Source organism: Lethenteron reissneri, chromosome 64 (genome assembly GCF_015708825.2).
Source record: "Lethenteron reissneri isolate LAM-NWPU_2019-01 chromosome 64, ASM1570882v1, whole genome shotgun sequence".
Taxonomy (NCBI): domain Eukaryota; kingdom Metazoa; phylum Chordata; class Hyperoartia; order Petromyzontiformes; family Petromyzontidae; genus Lethenteron; species Lethenteron reissneri.
The window spans coordinates 11784249-11806900 of NC_083842.1; the positions used below are offsets into that span (position 1 = coordinate 11784249).

Sequence of the window (22652 nt, forward strand, 5' to 3'; positions counted from 1 at the left end):
ACTTTCGTGACTGCAGAAATTCATATTCTTGGTTCTTTCGGTAAAGTCCCGTAGATAGAAAATTAAGTTTAAAATAAAACCCAAAAAATCACGACGTTACGATCACAACACTCTTGTGTTGTGATCGTAACGTCGTGATTTTTTTGGTTTTATTTTGAATTAAAATATTTCTAATTTTAATTTCTATCTACATGACTTTACCGAAAGAACCAAGAATATAATCTACATTTTGTCTCCGTGACCATATCTCTGGCCACTCAATAGCTTGGTGGGTCACTTCCAAGAACCATCATGGGCCTCATCTGACCCTCGATGTTACCAGTAACAAACCCCAGGATTACAGAATGACCAGAATGGACAACTCATTTAGACAATTTATATGAAGAGTACATACTGCATCAGGTACTTTTACATTTTGAAGCGTAACTGAAAGTTAATCAATACAACACCTGTTAAAAGTCTTAAGTATCCCTATATTTACACATGCTTTTTTATAATTCGTGCTGGCCTTTCGCCAGTGGTGGAATTCCCACCTTCCTTCAGTGAGGTCCAATCAACAGCTTTCGATTTCTGCAGCGAAGGTTGGAAATTCCACATTTTTCTCCCAGGAACAATCCTTAATGAAAACACAACCCCCACCCTATTGATTTTGCTGCACCAAGTGGTGCACATTTTACCCTTCCCAGAAGGAAGATGACGACGATGTTAGTTAAATAATCCTTAGAAATCTCAGTCTTCTCAATGTTTAAAGGGTCCAGTCAGATGCACAGCACAGTTTTGTAAATCTCCATTGTCGTGTCTTATCCACCACACCGATTACAGGGGTTGGAGTATATCGTGCGGTGGACATACGCACGTGTTATACCGCTGCCCCTCGCAGGCAGTCCGTCAAACAGACGTAACGAGCGTACAGCACTTAGAAGTGCTTGTTCATAACAAACTCGCACTCGAGAGTTTATACCACCTTGACCTGGAATCAAACCAGGTGCCTCCGGATGACGGTACCAATATGCAACCTGTAATGATGCATTATGTATGCAAATCATTAAGTTTGCATGTACATGACACGGGAATAAAACAGCAAACAATGCAAAATACACAAATATACCATAAAACCATCAGTATACGTGAGAGTTTGGAATGTCTCCCGTGAGAGATTTTCTTAACTTGGCTATGCATAAAGTACACCGCAACAAGTGTTGGATAATAACGATACACGTCGTAAATATATTACATCCATTCCAGATATACAACCAAATCAACAGTAAGAGAGTTCCTGGTAACAGAGTAATGTAAAAGATAAGGTAAAGGTGGAGCCCTGCAATTGCTTGCTCACATCACTGCTGGCAGGACCTCCATTAGAGGGAGCTCTAGAGCCCTTCTAGAGCAGTTGTTCACAACCTTTTTTTTGGCTGTTACCCCCCTTGTTGAATTTTGTTTCAACCGAGTAACCCCCTTTCCTGGCCCAACATGGTTGAGAAATGTATGAATAATGAACATATTTTCACCAATTGTCCATTTTGTGAGGTATCCCAACTTGCTATTAACTGCAAGCGAATACAAAAAAAATCACCGGACCCTTTGCATGGATGACGCCATTTGTTCACGCTCGCAGGTTACCCTTTGAAACCCCACATTACTTACGATCAATGAGTTTAGCAAGGTCTTTTATATCATTCCAGGTTATATGGATTTATTTGTCATTTTATCTTGGCAGATTCATAAATTATTATTCACCAATGACTCGCATGTATGATATAATTTCACACGGTTAGAAACACCTCACCTGTGACATTGCCACGTACACCCCCAGGGGTCCGCGTACACCCGGTTGAGAACCACTGCTCTAGAGGGCATTTGGTCCACATTCACCCTGGCCAGATTCCTTGGAAGAGGTCGGAGTAGCCGCACCTTTTGGAGATTTAAAAAACTTGCTCACTGTTTTACCTGCCACGCTGGGAGATCACAACAAACCCAACCCACAACCTCTAGATTACAAGTTCAATTTGCAAACCATTCCATCACGGCAGCATCATGTATTCTTGCGTCATAAAATGTGGCAGAGGCGCAAAGGATCTACCACCAGGAGTCCATTCGCGACCGAGCTCGCCGAATGTCGCTTCACCGTCTCCGCTCTACGTCTGTGGAGTAAGCTTCCTGCGGTAATACGCAATGAGCGATCGTCTACAGTCTTCAAGAGACGGCTGAAGATATATCTGTATGAAAGAGCATTTGGGCGACACTTGGGCTTTGTGCCGTGTGCTCTAGACTTTTGTGAGTGACTCGCTGCACGAGTTCTACACCGCGCTCTATTAATCGGACATTATTATAGAAGATAGGGTTGTTATAGGTTCACCTTCCATGTTTCATGTGCACATTGATACCATTACACATACATAGCGTTCGTATGAAGTTCCATCCGTTCCTCGACACTGATACAAAAGCAATGAAATTCTGTCCACATCTGACGACTCGGAGGACTTGTGTGTGTGTGTATATAGTGACCACCACTGGAAGTCCATACATTACTAGATGCTAATTTGGGGGAATACTGCATGTAGTATGTTACTGGGGATCCATACATTCCCGAACATTGATAGAGAATACTGATGTTTGTAGTGGACACTACTGAAAGTCTATACAATTCTGGAGAGCACATAGCACTGCTGTGTGTTGTATACATCACTGGAAGTCCATACGCTCCTGAACATTGATGTAGGACGCTGTTGTGTGGAGTGGATGCGATTGTAGGTCCACATATTCTGGGACACTGCCACAGGGGACTGCTGTGTGTAGTGTACATCACTGGAGGTTCACACATTCCTGGACACTGATACAGGAAACATTGCGGAGTGGGCATCACTGGAGGTCCAAACATTACTCGACATTGATACAGGATATTTTAGTGTGTTGCGGACATCACTGGAGGCTGATACATTCCTGGACATTGATATAGACGACTGATGTGTGTAGCGGGCACTACTGGAGGGCCATGCCATTCCTAGACACCGATACAGGGCACTGCTGTGTTTGTATCAACCACCATCGGAGGGTTCATTCCTGCACAACGATGCAAAGGATTCCTTTGGACACGGGCCACCGCTGTACGTTTGTTCGCACTTTGCCGAATGCTCCGCCTCAGGCTCACATGAGCTGCAGCTTTCCGACGAGCTCCAGCACCTTGCTCCTCCTGCAGAGTGCTCGCGGTGCCGGCATGCCATACACGTGCTCGAGGAAGCCATAGACGGGTGCCACCTGAGCCGGGTACTGCACCCCGCACACCCAGAGCAACTTGAAGAGCTGGTCCAGTGCTCCAACCAGTGTCGACTGCCGCAGCGGCAGCGCTACGCCGGCGCCGCGTGCCACAATCGCGTAGCTCGGACGCCCCGATCCCACCGCCGCCGCCGGCGCCACCGCTCCGACTCCAAGGCCGACGAGGAAGGGCTGAGTCCGCGGAGGGAAGACAGCAGCGTCGTCGAGCAGCGCACTGGCGCTCGTGCCCACCTGTCGATTCGTACGTGGGTATTTTGCAGATTTAAATATTTTAACCCGGATTTATCCCTTCATATGGAACATCTCTCGATTTAAAGCTTTCGTGACTGCAGGGATTCATCTTCTTGGTTCTTTCGGTAAAGTCACGTAGAAGGGAAGTAATAAAATAATAAAAATAAAACATAATAAAACAATTCTCACGACGTTTCGGCCACAACGCAAGCAGCCGTCCTCAGGTGAAAACCAGGTCCGTCGAGGCGACAGAGTCTGAATGAGACTCTGTCGCCTCGACGGACCTGGTTTTCACCTGAGGACGGCTGCTTGCGTTGTGGCCGAAACGTCGTGAGAATTGTTTTATTATGTTTTATTTTTATTATTTTATTACTTCCCTTCTACGTGACTTTACCGAAAGAACCAAGAAGATGGAACATCTCCTTTACAAGGCAGGTTTCAAGTGGCACAAACATGGCAAAGACTTATAGAAACATGTTAAAATATGTGTGCAGTATACGTTTATACAATGTCAAATACATTTATACAGCACAGAACAGGTATGTACATTTGTAGTGTAGAATTGAAATAAAGTTTAGTCGGTTGGTTTTCGCAGGCACTCGTAATCTAAGTGTGGTCTTCCAGATCAGGCCATGTGCTGGGGGTTTTTTCTGTCAAGCTTCTGCCACACACTCCTGCAGGCATCTACATCAACTCCAGAAGATGCCCATATCAGTTCTTCAGGAACTAAGGTAAATCCCCGCAGTATTGTGTGGCGAAAAACCTTGACAGAAGATACGCACAACACGTGGCCCAGCTCGGAAGAGCGCACTTGGGCGGAAGGAACTATTACAAGCAAACACAGCAGCCAATCCTACATTGGAAGGTGATTCTTTGATTAGAACAATTATTAGTAGAGCTGCAGTGCATGATTGACCCGATACCTCGGTAGGCTTTGCCCCTATACCACCTGGGTCATAGCTACTTTCCAGCTTGTCTGGTTCCTCAGCGTGGCGAGATGCAATTTGCATGAACGACGCTATCATAAATTAAACATTGTCATGAGATGAATTAATAAAAAAGTCTCACAGAGCAGCGCAGCACCCCCCGCATGTCAGAGAATGGCCCATGGAAAGAGATATTACAGAACCACTCCTGAAATATTTTCATAGTGACCTCTTATCCACAAATTAGTGTGCAGCTTTCTTCCAGGCATCCCCGCTACAGAGAGGAATGTGTGCCGCATGACAACCAAACCAGTATTTAACACTCTCAAGAGATGGATTTTTTGCCAAATTTAACACGATTTTTATCGTTGTGGCCATTGGTGACCGAGCCGAGACCATCAACCTGCTGCTCCTCCGATGAGCACGGTTGGCTACATATGGTGCGAAAGAAGTTCAACGTACATACGTCTATACCCGAGAACCCGGTTTAATCACAGGTGGTTTCGCCAAAACCCCGATTCTATTCCTGGCGTATAACTCACCGGAGCAAAGTCGACGAGGTAAGGAAGCGCACATTTGATGCTGCACTTGGAGCCCTTGGCTGGGCCGGCCATCGTCGGGGGGAGCAGGTGTGTCAAGATTTTGAGCATCGTGAAGCAGACTTCATCTGAATGAGAAAGAATCGTACATGGAGGCAACGATAGCAAAAAGAAAACGGAGTCAGGTGACGTGCACATGTTTACGGGCCCTTGAATGCGGGAAAGGGAGGTGGGGTCGGTGAATCAGGCGTAGATTGTCGTCACATGCTGTGAAACTCTTGACCTATTGGGCTGGTGAGACTGCCGAGTAAAAATCGTTACAGAAAGCGGGTGGGTACCCGTTTGTGGAAGATGTTGAGTGCTATCCCAACCATATGCGGGTTTGCTTCTCCACACACATGAAACACTCATTGCAAAATAATTGCCCAAACATCTCAATATAGTAAAAATGTACAGCCCTGTATCAGTCCATCGCTGGATGAGGGCCTCTGCATATTATGTGGGTTTGTGGGGGTGACCATACTTCACCACACTGGTCAGTGTGATGTTGGTGATGGCAGAGAGTATAGAGGTGGGAATATAGAAGCAATTGAAATCCTCGCTTAACGTGTGTTCATAAAATGTGCTTTTGCTATAACGAGGTTCTTCCATGGGGGTTACACTTTTCACACAAAGCGGAACGCGCCCCCCGTTATGACGCAGTTTCTGAGCAGTCGACAATGAACTACTTTCTTGAGCTGCGCGGCTAAGCTGTATGATGTTGTACGCAGAATGATACAGTATGCGGAATGATACATTATGCGGCATACCCTCATCTCGGTTATTTGCCCTGCCATGGGATAACTGCAAGGATCATTTAAAAGTGCAAATGTGATTCAAATTTGCAATTTTTATTTATTCATTCCCCGTAGTGTGTATATATATAGTCAGTAATTCTGCACTTAATGCAGCACTTTGCAGGAATGCATCTTCTGTGTTAATAAATTACTGTTTCGTACTACAATAGATTTTTTGCGCTGCTCACTGCTGCCCACCACGCAACCCCAAGCTCAAGCCTGCTTAGCTTCTGAGATCTTGACGAGATCGGGTGCGTTCCAGATAATTTAGTTTTCGAGAATTAAATACTCTCGCGGACGCACGTACATTGGAAAGAATGTATGTATGCTGAACTTCTTTTGCACCGTATGTAGCCAATCGTGCTGATTGGAGGTGCAAAGTGTGTCCACCCCTGCACTGTAATAAAGCGTCATGTAAATCCACGCATTTTTTTGCTCCGCACCTCCGATTAGCACGGTTGGCTATGTATGGTGTGAAATAAATTCAAAATACACACGTTCTTACTCGTTTCTGTTTGCGCCTTCCCTTCGAGGGGGCTGCCTTGCAGCCGCGTCTCTCTGTGGCTGAAAGAGCGGGGGTGTGTGTGGACCGTGCTCACCGGGGGTAGCTGCCACCTCCACATCCCGGAGGAGGATCTTTACGTCCTCGGACTCGTGAACGGCGAGCCGGCGCAGCTTAGGCACGTACGTGTGCTCCCACCGCTCCACAAAGTTGCGTCCCTTCCCGTATGAGATTTTGTCGAACTCCGCATCGAGCTGGGCGAGGGGGACAATTTTGAGATTTTTAACCGCGATGTTCGTCAGCGGGGTCAAAGGTGCCCCCCCATTACTGTCGTTGTCGTCATCAATCAAATAATAATTAGGGTCATTATTATTATCTCTAGAATATTGCAATTGTCACTAAACATTGATGGCATTGCCAATACACTCATCCATAGTCACCCAACCACTTACACGTGCATCCTACCTACATATTTATCCAAACATCCACCCACCTACCCTCACTCAAATACACACCCATACTTGCCTAATCACTCCATGACCAAATTCATCACATTCTCACGCATAAACACACCCACTCATATACACATTCATTCACACACCACCCTCACCCACCCATTCATACTCACTCATCGCCTCTTTCACTCATACTCACATACAAACCCACGTAATCGTCCAACACTCAATAACCCACAATATCACAATTTCATCTAACATACTTACCCATTCATTCACCTTACTCACTAAATCACCCACTCAATCAAAAACTCATCCAACCACTCTATCCACACCACCCAGCCACCCACCCACCCACCAACACAACCACCACCCGCAATCTGACTCAACTCACCAGACCGGGAATAGCCACCAGGCGCTGGAAATCTCGCGGGATTTGCTCTGGGTCGCTCGTGGCGTCGCTCGGGTCCAGCAGCAGTGTCCGGCTCCGCTTGACGGCCATCGCCGCCGCCATGCCGCACCCGCCCTCCTCCAGTTTCCGCTTGTGCCTTTTCGAGAATTTTTTCTGGTCGGCGTTCAGCTTGCGCCGCAGATTCCGCAGACGGACTTCTACAAATCCCGTGTGGCCCTGAGGGTCGTAAAAATGTTCCTGTGGCAGACACAGGCGCAAGATTGTTCGATGCGGATCGTGCGTATTTGTTATGCTGTAACGGGGGTGGCCAAACTTCCTCGCCGTACGTGCCACATGCAAAAAATCTTCATATGGCTGAGAGCAGCAAGATTTGCGGGGCCGGTGTGCATTTGTGAAAGCTCCCCAGGAGTAATCATGTTTGGCTCTGTTGCCAGGTGCAAGTGCCCCGGGCCACTCCTGCTTCTGCAGATTTTTCCTATTTCAAATGAGGTTACATTGAAAAGTAAAACAATTGTATATCTCTTGAGCCACACTTTTAACAATCCAGGAGCCGCATGCGGCTTTTGAGCTGTGGTTTGTCCACCCCTGTACTGAAATAATATTAACGACGATTATTAAATTCTAACTCAGTGTCAGACTCATTTTCAGAAGGATCCTGCACGGGGTTGCTTGGTCAATGTCTTTTTAAGGACTCTTTTGCAATAAATGTAATGTTTTTCACTCACATTCTTACCACCAACTTATTCACCCACTTACTTACCACATTGTTACCCACCCACAATACCTACGCACCTACTCACTAATTCAGTCACTTACACAGTTACTTGCCAACACACTCGCTCACAATCGTACGCACAAAATTACTCGATTAGCACGGTTGGCTACATACGGTGCGAAAGAAGTTCAACATATGTACTCACCCACCCACTCTTTTACCAACTTACTCAACCACCAACATAATCGCTCACATTCTCAACCAATAACATATCCACATACTCGGTCACATACCCACTCACTCATTTGCTAAACTCACTCATCTACCCGAGAATATAACCAGCAGATTAGGTAAATAAACTCACATGGCCAGTGACACTAGAGCCCCCGATGTCCAGTCTCTGGGACGGGAAGATGTCGATTATTTCCTGGGAGATGCTCGTCTTCTCCACGGAACTTGGGTAGCTAGAGGGTGTTGGGGGAGTACAGAAAGACCCATGCGGCGTCATGATAAGCCCCCCCCCCCCCCAAAACCATGCCTCAATGCCTGATACATGCAGTGTAATACTTAATGTATTAAAATTGGATCTCCATTATGATTTTATTACAAAAAAGTATTTCTCCTACAGTAAAACCTTGGATTGCGAGCATAATTCGTTCCGGAAACGCGTTTGTAATCCAAAGCACTCGTATATCAAAGCACCCGTACATCAGTTGTGATCACATGACGCTCGGCAGACAAAGCGTATACACGTACTGCTCGTATTGCAAGACCTCGCTCGTTTATCAAATTAATATTTATTTTAAAAAATTGCTCGTCTTGCAAAACACTCGCAGACCAAGTTACTCGCAATCCCAAGGTTTTAACGTATTCCCACTTCTGCTCTATGCATCATGTCATGGAACTCTCGCCGAGCGGTGTATTGCGTCACTTTCCCACATTCCCTGTGAATGATAAATGTTGTTCGCATTACTTTCAAATCGATTTTTTTTTCAAATTATTATCAGACATAGCCAAAGTAGGTGAAAAAGCAAACAATTTGACAGTGACTGGACTAAGACCATCAATTCCCAACACTTGAGAATCCGGTTTGATCACGGGCGGCTGAAACTTGTATTCGAGCTCAGGTTTTCATAACACATGTATCAATTTGCACATGTTTGTAATGTACACCTAGACTAACTGAACCAAGGGGACACATAACTAGACGGAATAAACCATTCAAATGATGAAAAGTAGACCTTTAAATTAGATTAAAATGTGTCTATAAATGAGACTAAAATGTGTCAATAAATGACCATGCATTGAATTGAAATTGAATTGCAACAATCCTAGTAGCTAGTTATGCTTCAAACCATACAATAAACTAATGCGGTTTACTTCTAATAAATTAAACAAATACCGTATCCATCCTGTTCTTCCTGTAAAGTTATGCAGGCCGGACATCGACTCCAAAGACTTTAATCCCACAATTCCTTGCTTAAAACAATGCAATGTATTCTTCTTCTTCTTTCGTATGGCAGATGTAGATGCAGAGCAACATCTACAATTTTACATTCAGGTGGTTAAGCCAGATAATCAGGTCAGTAGTAGCGGAGTGGATCGCTGTGATGTCTCCTTCGTATTTGTGGACTGTGCATTGCGTTGTTATATGTTGTACGGTCTGTTCTGGATGACCACAGTCGCACGCTGGAGAGTTTTTAATTTATCTTACTAAGCATGGACTTAAGCCAATGTTGAGGGGAGTTTGACCTCATAGGTAATTTGCCCCTTATTGCTGATTATAGCATTTTAGAAGTATCGTAATAAAATTCCATATCTGTAATTTTAAAAGTAACATAACCTAATTACTTGACTATGTTTAAAATTACTTCATTTAAATCAGCCTAATCAACTCGGAACATGCCCGATCTTGACAGATCTAAGCAGGCTTGAGCCTGGATAGTGCTTGGGATGGTTCACCACTGTGCAAAGCAGGTGACTATAGGCTGTGGGACTATGTTATGAGAAGCACAGTGTGGGGGAGGCCCAAATCCTGCAGCATAATAACAAAGGGCTATCCACGCATCTTTAAATCAATGCATGCTAGGTTGATTTAAATTCATAAATGACAGCACTATGCTCAGTGTGTACAGAGACATACATTGTCTCTGTAGACACTTATATTAAAACTGGTTCAGAGTTTTGCTTGCAATGAATCAACACTGCTGAAAATCTTTCACTTCCAGAAGTCCGTGGGACCTATGGGTTGTGTAAACATTACTTTTATTTAAGTGGAGACAGCTTTATGAGACATATTGTCTACATATCTATATTTGGTAATAATATAGTACTGGTGCTGGTCTTTGGTAATCGGATTACACTAACCGGTTACCGCCCAGGACTACACATACACAATACGTGCAAAGATGCACACATACATCATGCTTTCGCACATATAACCGCACATATATACTGCATAAAGATCACTATATAGCCTTATTAGTTGAGTGGTTGAATGCCGTTAGTACCTATTAAGGTCATATCGCGTACGTGAAGGCGGTGACCAGTGCCATGCCTTGCTGTCTTTGTCTCTCGAGTGCTAAAGTTCACACACCGCACCAGCTACTTATTTAAAGCAAAGTCCACCTAGGGGAGGCCCAGAACAGGTTCAGAATCCACTTGCCACTGATGTCATCCATGGCTGGGCATCGAACGCCTGTCTACAGGTTTGCAGTGCTGTGCACGAACCACTACACCACCACTCCTCACAAACGCACACACACTAACTGCACATATGCCAAGACAAGGACTTCTTCAGCCTCACGAACCTCACTTTAAAATTGTGTTAGTGAGCAACTATTACGGTTACCACAGCACACGAGGGGACACACGCACATACGTGTAACAAACACAGAAACACAACAGATAGTTTATCCCGAACAATGAGTATATCTACGTAGCAACAACCTAGCGTATGTCCGTATGTCTAGCTATCTATCTGGCCATCTGCCTTTATGCCTGCCAATCAGTGTGCCTGTGACAGTCTACCTGTTCTTTCTATCTATGTGTCTGTGTGTGTGCCTTGTCTGTCTGCTAGACCATCTACCTGTTTATAGGTCTCTATATATATACGCCTGCATGCCAATCTACTTGTGTGCCTACCTTTCGTCAGCCTGTTTTTCTCTTCTGCCCGTCTGTCTCTCTGCTTGCCTTGCCTGCTGGTCTGCCTGTATGTCTGTCTTTCTGCCTGCGTGACTGGCTGCATAACTGCCTGCATGCCCGCATGTCTGCATACGTGTCTGGTCAATCCTGCCAGCGTTCTTGCCTTTCTCTAACTCTGCCTGCCTGTTTATCTGTCTGTATATCTGTATGTATATCTGTATGCATATCTGTCCGTCCGTCTGATTGGGAGACAACACCTCACCACACCGCGACACTGTCGAACTGCTCAGGAATACGTACAAGCCGTGCCGTTCGACCAGGTGGGAAACGGCCAATTTGACCAATTCCTTCCTCGAGGACTGCGATAACATGCCTGTGCTCTGGCACGCTTCAAAGAGGTGTGGCGCGCGCCTCTGCAGGAATGCGCGGAGGTTCAGGGGTGCCCGGGTCCCCGCAGCGCTCTGGCAGTTAGCGGCGACCGCCTGCGGAAATAACAGTGTCGCCGTTATCATCACGATCATCATCACTGTCGTTATCTTTATGATTGTCATCACCATCATCATCTTCACGATTGTCAATCATCGTCATAATCGTCATCATCTTTAGTGTGCTGTTGCAACGATTGTTGCGAAGTTGTCATCGCCACCACCATCCTCGCTACCAATTCCAACATGACCTTAGTCTTCATTTCAAATATGTAATATCAGCATTGTCTTCATCATTTGTCCTCTGGACCAAATATCCCTTTCTATAGGCCAATTCAATTTGCGAGAAACTATACCGTGTAAGGATGCATTGATTCATAAACTAAAATAGATTCTTACGATAACTTTGTATGTAACAAGTCGTGCGTGAAAGAATCAATTATTTTTTTACCATTTTTTAAAGAGAATTATATAATCTATTCGTACCATGATTCGTGACAATTCATCCAAACACTGGAGGGATTAATCGGTACATGACTAGGAGACATTCATTTTGTTAATTGTACTATTCAAATGTACACATGACTAGGAGACACTCATTGATAGTACTATTAAAATGTACACAAATGGACACATTTGAATGAGGTCAACTCATAATCCGCAGCTCACAAATTCAAATCCGGGGTGGCAACCACCTCAGCCCATCATCATCATCATCCTGCAAGGAGGTTACATTATTGCGATTTTGTGGGAAGTCAATGGTGAGTGTTCTATGTAGAGAAAAGCTACTGCCATGGGAATATAGAATTTCCACAATTAGCTTAGGGCTGTCAATAGAAAAAAGCAGTGCCTCCCACATAACTTATCCTAATAGGGGCAAATTTGATACAATATTCTTTGGCTTTATAGAGCGTCTAAATGCAACCCTATCTCAACATTCACATCTTGACAAAATAGCCAAAAACATTGCTTGGGTGATCTTTTCCCAACTGTATATAATTAATACATGTCCTGTCCTCGGAAAGTTAATTCAATTGTTTCTCATCGCATGATCTCATTCGATAAAAATGTTATACTTTTTCATGACAATGTTGTGTTTGTTAGTAGAGTACACCATGATGATATGTGCCCGTTACGATAATCGCTGTGGTATGTTCCGCATGCTTTCACATGCTGTGTTTCGTTCTCATGTGCAACCTGAATTCCTCTCGTCGGCCTCTTTAATGGTGTACGTTTTGGAAGTCTGAAATGCAATGCACCGTCATCAGTCCTTGATCCATGTCAGCCTTACAAAAAGACTTCCAATCTCAATTTGTTTTCACCTGGTGAAACGAAGACTTATTCTTGAGTAATATAATGATAAGAGACTGAGGGTGTAATAACCATATTGATACATTTCGATTTAAAGCTTTCGTGACTGCAGGGATTCATCTTCTTGGTTCTTTCGGTAAAGTCACGTAGAATGGAAATAATAAAATAATTAAAATAAAACATAATAAAATAATTCTCACGACTTTTCGGCCACAACGCAAGTAGCCATTCTACGTGACTTTACCGAAAGAACCAAGAATATTGATACATGCCGTCTGCATCACAGTGGACATTAAAGATCCCCTGACATCATTTGCAAGAGGAGGCTATTGCGTGCTGGCGTCAGCATTTTGCCAAATTCGAAAGTTCCACTGCAAACACCTTGAGACTAAACATAGAAATTGTCGCCCACTACTGGCTAATGCCCCAGGTCACTCTTGCAAATGAGACTCACCCTGGTCTCTCAGAGTTCTCACGTGGTTAAACAAAATAAACTTAGAACTTAAATTCATTATTGTCTCCTTCACTCGCTCAGGAGTCAAAACGTTATTGTGCACTTTAAATTTAAGATCGCTACACTCCAATGGTCTCCATTGATTGAGTTTATTGTTATTTATCACATGAAATATGTTACAGGTTCGTTTTGATGTTGCAACAATTACGGTCACACTTTTTTTATCTTCCAACTTGCGAAGCAAACAAGAAAACCAAACATGTCAAACTACACAATAAAAATTTGTGAAACGTAGGTTGTGTGTGTCGGTCATCTCAGTCAGTTAACCCATATTACCTGGGAATGTCCCATGAGCTCCTGCCAGTGAGCTTTCGACATGTTACATGGCATCACAGTCCACCTAGGCTGCCATAAGCGTACAAGTGACATCACCGTCACTTAGTGGCAGATGGTCGCTGTGGTTGTTATCGTGCGTCACTCTTAATTGCAATAGTTTGCACAAGGCACTGCGATTCCAACCTGGGTACGATTCCCAGCCACTGAAAACGTCAGTGACAACTGGAATCTCACCCTGGCCTTAGCCACTCCTAAGCTAAATGAGTATTAAATGGTTACCTGGTGGTGTTGTATATGTGAAGATCAGCATTGGGGAGACATAGGTGATTGGTGTAGTGGTGGCCACACCACTGCCATTTCCCTGTGTGCCATGCTGGCCTTAATAGGTGCTCCCGAGTGTAACACGTAGGCTTTCGTGATCAATATTATCCATAAGAGGTTTTTTGGGTTAGATCGTGTAAATAAAAATGTGTCGTTAAACCCACCACTATTACTCTATGAATAACCCAACCAATAATGGATATCCATTGTAATTTATATGCAAACAATGGGAAGGGTTTCAAGGTCAAATCCCACTTAACAGTCAGCTCAGCCCCCAGAGGGCACAATCTCCAGAACTACCAATCCTACTTGCATATACGCGTGTCCTCTGTTGTGACTGTAAAAATATGTTCAATAAAGTCAACTCAAACCATCATTATTTATCCTCGAATAAACATCACCATCATAATCGTCATTGGCACCATCACTACCACCGGCAGCTGGACGCATGATACATGAAATGGATCGTACATGCAAGAATCCATTTTTTTTATTCATACACCTTTGCACGTAATGGGTTCACGTTAGCTCTGCTGCCGCTAGTGGCCAATACATTTCACCGCAAAATAAAAAAAAATGAGGTGAATATTGGATAAATATGGCAAACCACGAATCACATAAAGGACTTAATTTCTGACCGAAAATGAAGTAGGTGGCACGTGACTAGCAATCACAGCTATTGCAAGAGGTATACTGGATGTGGTGTGCCGGGTATGCAAATATATTTCGGTTCACGGACCCGGACAGGCCCAACTGAAATTAAAGCCATGCGTATATCATGAAAGAAGTACAATGACACGCTGCTGTGGGTACAGGGTATTGGCATCACTGCAACTCAAACATACGAACCGCAGTCCCTGTCATACAAACCATAGAAATCAGTCCCAGGAGTTTTGTGACCGTACCCGATGGCATTCTGCCAAATGGACCATAGGAATGGTCGTGCAGAGATTCAAACTAATTAGATAACCAAGGAACAAGCCCACATGCGAGCCGACAAAAGGGGCCCCCCGGCAACCCTACCCCTCGGGCTTCTTGTCCCCGCACGAGTACCTGGGCAGCACAACCAAGTTCTGCCGCCCACGCACCTGGTAGCGGTGCGAGCCTTGCTCTGCGAGGGCTGGGCCAGCTGCGACGTTAGCGATGGTGGCGGCGGCAGCGGCGGCGGCAGCAGCAGCGTCAAATGGGCGCGAGCGTTCCCTCGACGGATCCATCGGCCTGGGCCTGATGGGCCTGTACTTGGGCACAGAGGCCACGGGCGTCCGGTAGTTTGTGGAAGCTGGCGCTGACGTTGATGCGTGCGTTGGCACGGGCGCGCAACGTTTGGCGATCGGACGCAGAGCGGTGTTGCTGCGAGGAGAGAAGGGTCCCGATGTCGTTGACGATGATGCTGGGGCCGAAGAGGTAAAGGAGGAGGAGGTGGTGGCGGATGAGGAGGCGATGGTGGTGGTTGTGGCGGTGGTGATGGTGGTTTTGGAGCGGCGTCGTGGTGGGGCTGATCGGCGGGCACGGGGATAGCGGCCCGAGAGGTTGGTGAGCGTCTGGCAGGCAGAGTCCTGCAGCGAGGTGACGTCCTTGATGATGAAGCCCGCAGAGGAGGAGCTTTGGCCTGGAGGTGGAGAAAGTGGAGATGACGACGGAGGTGACGGATGAGTTTAAGAAGGGAGAAGAGGAGATGATGGATGGAAGAAGTGGAGAATGAAGAGTTGATAGTGGAGGTGGAGGAGGACCAGGTGGTATCATTCAAGGTATTTTTTTATTGATATCAAATTAACTTAAATGCTCCATTTAAATACCTTGATTATTAAATTCAATACCATCCTGTCAGTTAGTCCATGCTTCGCTCTGGCACCGATTGTTTAGAGTAGGTGTAAAGGAGCCTTTTTGTGGGAAGTCAACAGTGGACGTCGCATGGAGCAATTGATGCCCAACATAGGAATGTGGAATTTTCACTGCTGGCACTAGACCACCAACCGAGATGAGCCCTGCCCATGGCTCGTTTGAGCAGGGAGACAGGTTTGACTATGACAACTATGCGAGCCATGCTTGCCGCACGAGATGCTGAACCTCAATGGACCCTCGGGAGGTTAACCGAGCCAGGTTCCAGGGCCATGCTGTGCCACCTCGGCACAGCTCCAGGAGGCCCCTGATTGATTTTCCACTGCAGAAGCCAGCCATGCCCCTGACTGATGTCACATAAACTTTGTACTGGTCGTTTTAGTTGTATTGTTTGTTGTAACTTTCTAACCAGCTCCTACCAGACATCTGTAAAAAAGAGCTTCATAGCTAATCGGATTTCTCCAGGATAAATAAAGATTCTGATTCATACGCACTGTTGCAGCTCAGATGTGCCAGTGGAAAAGAGGTGTTAAAGGACAATTGAACTGCACGAGTGCACAGCCGTCATACCATTAGATGGGTCCATTTGCAGCGTGCGCTCTCTGTAAATCAAGTCACCATCGTCCACAGCCTCTTCCACCTCGTCTGGAAATGCACACTCAAAGTCAGGACACCTGTGTTGACTTCCACAGTGCAATGGCTATAGGTCCACCCTTGCAATATACACGGTATCTGTGCAGGCACACGGAACACCTCACCGTGATCGCAAGTCTCCATTTTAATGATGTGTCCCGACCATTCCAAGCCGGTGAAGTCCACGTTCGGTATCAGATTCTCCCCCGTCTCATCTGCCGAAAGACACATTCAATTACAAGTTTTACAATATCTGTGCCTTTGGTAGGGGTCTCTTGATTTAAATAGGGGTCTCTCTCTCTCTCGGCAGTGTTTCTCAAGTTCAGTCCTTGCGACCCCGACTGGTACAAAGAACAAAAACTGAATACATTCGTCAATAACACTGTAGCCTTAAATGGAAACGTTTATAACAGGCGACGTTTTGGGAAATAGCCCTTCATAGCATGCCCTTGATTACCAACCATCAGGTACAATGCAGTGTGCAGTAGATCAATGTGCACAATAATATACATATGCGAGTTGGGCACATTCTATTATATGACAGCTTGGTGAAGAAAGGACTGCAAGGATGTAGGGGACAAAAAAGGCAGAAAAAAATGCTGATTTGACAACTGGAAAGGGTCTATAAAGTGAAATGAAGAACGCTCAAAGATAAAATGGGATTGAGGGAATTTCTGCAAAAGATATGCGATTTAGCAAAGGACTAAAGTGGGAGAGAACAGAAAGACTGGTAACCACAAAAAGGATGGATCACGAGAATTGAAGTTGAGAAACATCGCTCTAGGTTGAGTAGAGGGTCTATTCTCAGTTTCAGTCAGGATCTCTCCCGCTTACGTCACTCTTTTTGGTTTCAGTAAGAGTGTAATTTAAGTGGGGGTCTATCTCGTGGTTCAACAAGGATCTTCCTAGGTCCATTCTAGGGTCTTTCTTGGCACTACAGTGGCGAGATGTTAACTCCCTTGCCTGGGATGCAGGACGTCGTGCATTCGATCCCTGTGAGAAAAGTCACGTGTACGAGGGGGACGGAACCGATGGAGTCCATATTTTTGCTGTATGCCATCTCCTGGCGAGCCAGGATATGGCACCTCCACACCCCCACAGGAAGTGTCACAAGATTAGGTCGATCCACCAACCCTGTCTCCACTGTGCTGGATTACAGGAATGCATAGCCACCACCGTTTCAGTGTGTTCTGAAAACCTACACGTATATTACGATGGGTGAGGACTTCAATACATTGAATGAGAAAAGTACAAACTCACTGTAAGGTGGAGGTTCACACTCGCTCGCTTCCAGCAACTCCGTTGCCGCGCTGCATGCCGTCACGTCATCCTGGTGTTGAACTTCCTCCCCAGGTGGACTCGAGGGCTCAACATATGTACCGGCACCATCCATGGCCCCCAGCCTCTGCACGGACAACAACAGCTCCCGGCTCAAGCCGCTGAATAGTGCGAGCAGCACATCCACCAAGCCTCCCAGGGTCACGTCGCCAGGGGAGGATGCAGCGGCGGCGTCGTCCCAGCGCGGCGTCCCATCGTGGTGCTCGGCATCCTGCAGGGCCTTCACCACCTGCCGCAGCACGGCGTAGAAACCAAAGGGCAGGCGGTCGCGCGCTGTGGCCAGCAGCTCGGCCCGCACGAGGCCGTCCCCGACGCAGGCACGCAGGACCCCGTAGTCCCGGATGCCCAGCTCCGAGTCCATGGCCCTGGCCACCTCCGCGTTCACGCCCTGTGCCTCCAGCCATGCCGGGAAGTCCCCGCTTGGCTCCAGCACCGGGGTGGCCACTGCACACGCCATCCTGATGGGGTGTGGAGGAAAATCCAATAATAAAATATAGCCATCGATTTGAGTGTTATTGGATTTATTTTAAGTAACAAACCAGGTCAGCTTTCCAACATTGCTAAATCGCGTTTGCATGCTCTCCTTTCATACATGTGGTTTTCTCCACTCACTATAGTTTTCTACACACACCAAACAAAACTCCGATCATTCAAAATAGGTTCAGCAGTGGAGCAGTGGTTAGGCGATCTGCACTGTGAACCCAGCCACCCTAGTTGATACCCTGCCATGGCTAATATCAGTGGGGAGTGATATCCGAACCGGCTTTGCGGCCCCACCTTCGCCAAGCCACATTGATCAACATATGGTTGTATTCGGTTACGTTATTCTAAACAACAATTTTACTTGACCAGTGTAGACCGACAAACGCTGTGGTTTATCATTATAGTATTGCCGTTAAATTGTTATCACCCCACATCATACATGTATATGTATGTTCAACTTCTGTCGCACCGCACGTAGCCAGCTGCACTAATCGGAGGTTAAATCGGCACTCCTTTTGAATTGTACTCTGCTTCTCGTTTGCCAGTGAGAGTGAAACTGATCCTATCCGCCCTCCTACCAACTGCCCTTCAAATTATATGCACCCCTGACTCGATACGCATTTGCCTGTGGATATGAGGAAACAGGACAATCATTCGAATTGGGCTTATTACAGCCCAAATCAGACCGTATTGGTCACCCACTCACCCCATGCCCATATAAATCTCAACGTTCATCCTACAAAGTCCCATGCCAAAGGAGAAACACAAATATACAAACACGTTATTTTTTGCCCGTATTGAAACGGCCGTACGCCATATGGACCTGAAAACTCAATTTGCCTGTACAAGAATACGGGTAACCCATGAGTTGACATGTATGTAATGGATGAGAATAGGTTTTCCCCTTTTTTCTGTGTTAAGATGTTAAAACACCAAACTGAAACCTTTTACAAGGAATCATGTCTGCATTAGCCACAATACTTGTGGTCAGAATGCAAACAAAAAACATACTCTGATAATATATGCATTGTCTTTGAAACGGATTGGTCCACACCAGAGACAGCTTTCTTCGGAGCCTAGTCTCAAAAGGTGTTAGACCAGAGGACGCCAAAAGGCGTACAGCACAAAAACAATCACTATCAGAGTAATGAGAGCTCGCTCGGGGTGAGCAGGAGGTCCCATGATGTATGTAATCACCATCAGCAACGGAATTCTGACGGTGCCAAGCTGTTATCAGCACACTTTTAAAATACACCCCGCAAGTTATAATCAGTTGTGATGATAGACGGTGACGTCCGCAACAAGAGTGGTTCAATAGACAGCTAGACAGCCGGACAGACGAACACGGACTGACGAACAGACAGGGCAGACCGACTGACTGAATCAGAATCTTTATTTGTCCTGGGAGGCATCCGGATGAGCTATAAAGCTATTTTTTACAGACGTCTCGGTAGACGGACCTGACAAACAGACGAGCCCAGACGGACCTACATGACGATACGACAAACATGACGGCAAACAACGAACAGACGTATCATACAGACATGACACAAAAACATGCGAGAAACTTTGGAAGATTAACGACCGCAGTGGAGGCAGGGAGACAGCACGACTGACTTGACTTTGAAATGAGAGGCACACCAGCGGAGCTCGTCAATAAGCCGCAGAGCTGATTAGCAATGCTGCTGCCGTGTACATGTACGACCATCAGCACCAGCCATGATCAATCCACTGCTGCAGTACAGAAAGGGCCTCGTCCCTTCCCGAGCACGTCACCATTTGTATTGCCCAAGTCGCCTATAGGTTTAACGTCTTCGACCGAACGCAATTGGACACGGGCTGACCCACGGACGCAATCACGAAAGCGATATCCATCTCACAAGGCCCCCCACCCCAACCACCCACGGGGTTGATTTAAAACCCATTAATTCGTGGTTGTTTAAAAAAAAAATGTGTGTAAGGTGTCGTGGGGGTAAGGAGAAGGTCGGGGTGGAGGGGGTATTGTTAGTTACAACATCGCAGCATCGTAGAGATGTGGCCATCCGCTTCATCCAGCAGTGGATGGACCCATAGCGGACGATTATGATCATTGGGAGACTGCGCGAGAGGGTTGTTGTTGTTGTTGCTGCAATAACGCCGCGATTAAGACTTTTTTTACCCCCCAACATCGAGGCGGATCCCATTAACAATCTTACCTATGGGTAGGTGAAGGACCTTGGGGAGCCGATACAGCTGTGCCTGCCACGATAACTCTGGGATTGAAAAAAAACCCACAAATTAAATTGGTGAGTGGGTGGGTCGATGGGAGTGGAAACCACCAACCCGTCGCCTCGCCGCCACCACCACCACCGCCGCCACCACCGCCGCCACCACCAACAGCTGACGATTCTTCCCGAGAAAGGAAGAAACTCTCCACACCACCACCACCCCCCTCACCTCCACGGCGTCCTCCCTCACGGTGTCGCGTTTCGAGTCGCCCGGTGGCTGCAACAGAATGAGGCTCGGGTCGACCCCCCTTCCCTGGTCGGGTCAGGGGTCGCGGTGATGATGACACCCACAGTCTCTTCCTTCTCCCCCCTACCATTGAATTGGATACCAAGGGACCGTGGCAATTTACTTAAAAAAAAGAATATGAACCACGCCACCCACGCCACCGCAACAGTGTTTTACTGTAGGGGGCCGTCCATAAATGACGTCACGCGATTTTTGACGATTTTTGACCCCCCCCCCCCTTTCGTCACATGGCGTCACAAAAAGTCAGACCCCCCCCTCAAATATGACGTCACAAAGCTCTGCCCCCCCCCCCCAAAAAAAAACATGCTTCAAATCGTATTCTTGGTTCTTTCGGTAAAGTCACGTAGAAGGGAAATAAAATAATAATAAAAATACACATTTATTTTATTATTTCCCTTCAACGTGACTTTACTCGAAAGAACAAAGAATATGAATTCCTGCAGTCACGAAAGCTTTAAATCAAAATGCTTCAAATCGCTTTAAACTCTTGTTATTGTAGTGCGTATTTAATGTGGCGCTGCACTCTGATGTTGTACGAGAAAACATGTATTAAAAAGACTATTTAATTAAGTAGAACGCGTTGTTTATATTTATTTAAAGTGGCGCATTTTGATGTGACGTCACATTTCTCAACCCCCCCCCCCCTTCGTCACACATCGTCACAAATGTCTGACCCCCCCCCATCCCCCTAGGTGCGTGACGTCATTTATGGACGGCCCCTAGGGGGTGACCTTTGAATATCGCGGGTGCATCGTTCGCGATTTCGACCCATCGACTATCGCGACCAATCTGTCCATAGATCGTGACGATGATGATGATGACCTAAACCCACTAATTTAGATAAGACTTAAGCGGCACTTCCCATGAAAGTAACCCCGCGATATTCAAGGGCCTCTTGTAATTGTTTTTTATGCTGCAGCTATGGCAGTGTTGCGCTTTAAAAACGACCAACAAACAAGAAAAACAAGTAAACCCGTAAAAACAAAGTTTTTCACTATAAATCCTTTATATGCGTGGCGGCTAGAGTGTTCTCGTCCTCTGGCTTGAGATGGCTGCCACCTATGGGTCAGATGATTGTCTGCCACCATTAAGCAATTTGTAATTAAATATTTTAAAAAATTCCCTAAACAGTGTAAAATTTGCGAATTTTTTTTCACGAAAATTAATTGTCACGCACAACGAGTCTGTGTGGAAAATGTCAGCTCGATTGGATCACGGGAAGTGGGTTAAAAAACGACCGAAAGATTTGCACGGTCGTAAGCAAGCAAGCAAGCACGCAAGCAAGCGAACTTAATATAAAGGATTTAATGACCACATTCGTAAATAACACTGCCTTAATTCGAGACCCAAATAACCATCGCATAGCTCCTGGCTTTGACATTGCTCCTCGAAGATGCCCGTGGAACCATCAATCGCATCAGATCATCAGCAGGCAGATGCTCACATTCCAAAAGCTGTCAACCCATACGGTTTACCCGTATTCTTGTAACAGGTAAATTAAGTTTTCACGTCCATACAGCCGTTTCAATACGGGCAAAAAACACATTCCTGCGGAGGGAGCTGGTAGGTCAATGGCCAGGGTCAACGGCGGCGTGGTGTATTCCGCAAATATGCCCGACTTTGAGGGCGGGCACAAGCCGGCGTGAGTAGGTTAAACGTTGAGTTTTATAAGGGCACCACGGGGTGACCAGCCCCTCCCCACCCAGCCCCACCCCTCCCACCCCCACCTAGCCCCACCCTCCCCACCCACCCCCTCCCCACCCAGCCCCTCCCCACCCTCCCCTCCCCACCTAGCCCCACCCTCCCTCCCCACCCAGCCCCTCCCCACCCAGCCCCACCCCTCCCACCCCCACCTAGCCCCACCCTCCCCACCCTCCCCACCCAGCCCCTCCCCACCCTCCCTTCCCCACCTAGCCCCACCCTCCCTCCCCACCTAGCCCCTCCCCACCCTCCCCTCCCCACCTA

The 22652-nt window shown here is 46.4% G+C and overlaps 1 protein-coding gene across 3 annotated transcripts; it reads right to left on the reverse strand.

Annotated features, from left to right (window-relative positions):
* Window positions 1-362: 362 nt before the first annotated feature.
* LOC133359241 (uncharacterized) lies at window positions 363-20749 on the reverse strand. Of its 3 annotated transcripts, XM_061577709.1 has the most exons (12): window positions 20610-20695; window positions 20369-20425; window positions 17613-18148; window positions 16478-16567; window positions 16290-16364; window positions 14969-15489; window positions 11334-11515; window positions 8254-8353; window positions 7157-7411; window positions 6405-6561; window positions 4973-5097; window positions 363-3504 (listed from the first exon to the last, which is right to left on the reverse strand). In XM_061577709.1, exons 3-12 carry the CDS (start codon window positions 18145-18147, stop codon window positions 3145-3147), a joined length of 2400 nt encoding a protein of 799 aa, XP_061433693.1. In that variant the 5' UTR covers window position 18148; window positions 20369-20425; window positions 20610-20695; the 3' UTR covers window positions 363-3144. The 3 variants fall into 3 exon arrangements, with proteins under 3 accessions (XP_061433693.1, XP_061433692.1, XP_061433691.1); XM_061577708.1 differs by lacking the exon at window positions 20369-20425 and having other exon boundaries at window positions 20610-20749; XM_061577707.1 differs by lacking the exon at window positions 20610-20695 and having other exon boundaries at window positions 20369-20574.
* Window positions 20750-22652: the final 1903 nt, after the last annotated feature.

What these genes read in the sequence shown, in the direction of transcription:
- LOC133359241 (XM_061577708.1), bottom strand. Translation starts at nt 18,147, where the DNA reads ATGGCGTGTGCAGTGGCCACCCCGGTGCTGGAGCCAAGCGGGGACTTC. An exon ending in GTGTGAACCTCCACCTTACA is followed by an intron (nt 16,568 to 17,612) that starts GTGAGTTTGTAC and finishes GTCTTTCGGCAG; the next exon opens with ATGAGACGGGGGAGAATCTG. An exon ending in CTGGTCGAACGGCACGGCTT is followed by an intron (nt 8,354 to 11,333) that starts GTACGTATTCCT and finishes AACACCCTCTAG; the next exon opens with CTACCCAAGTTCCGTGGAGA.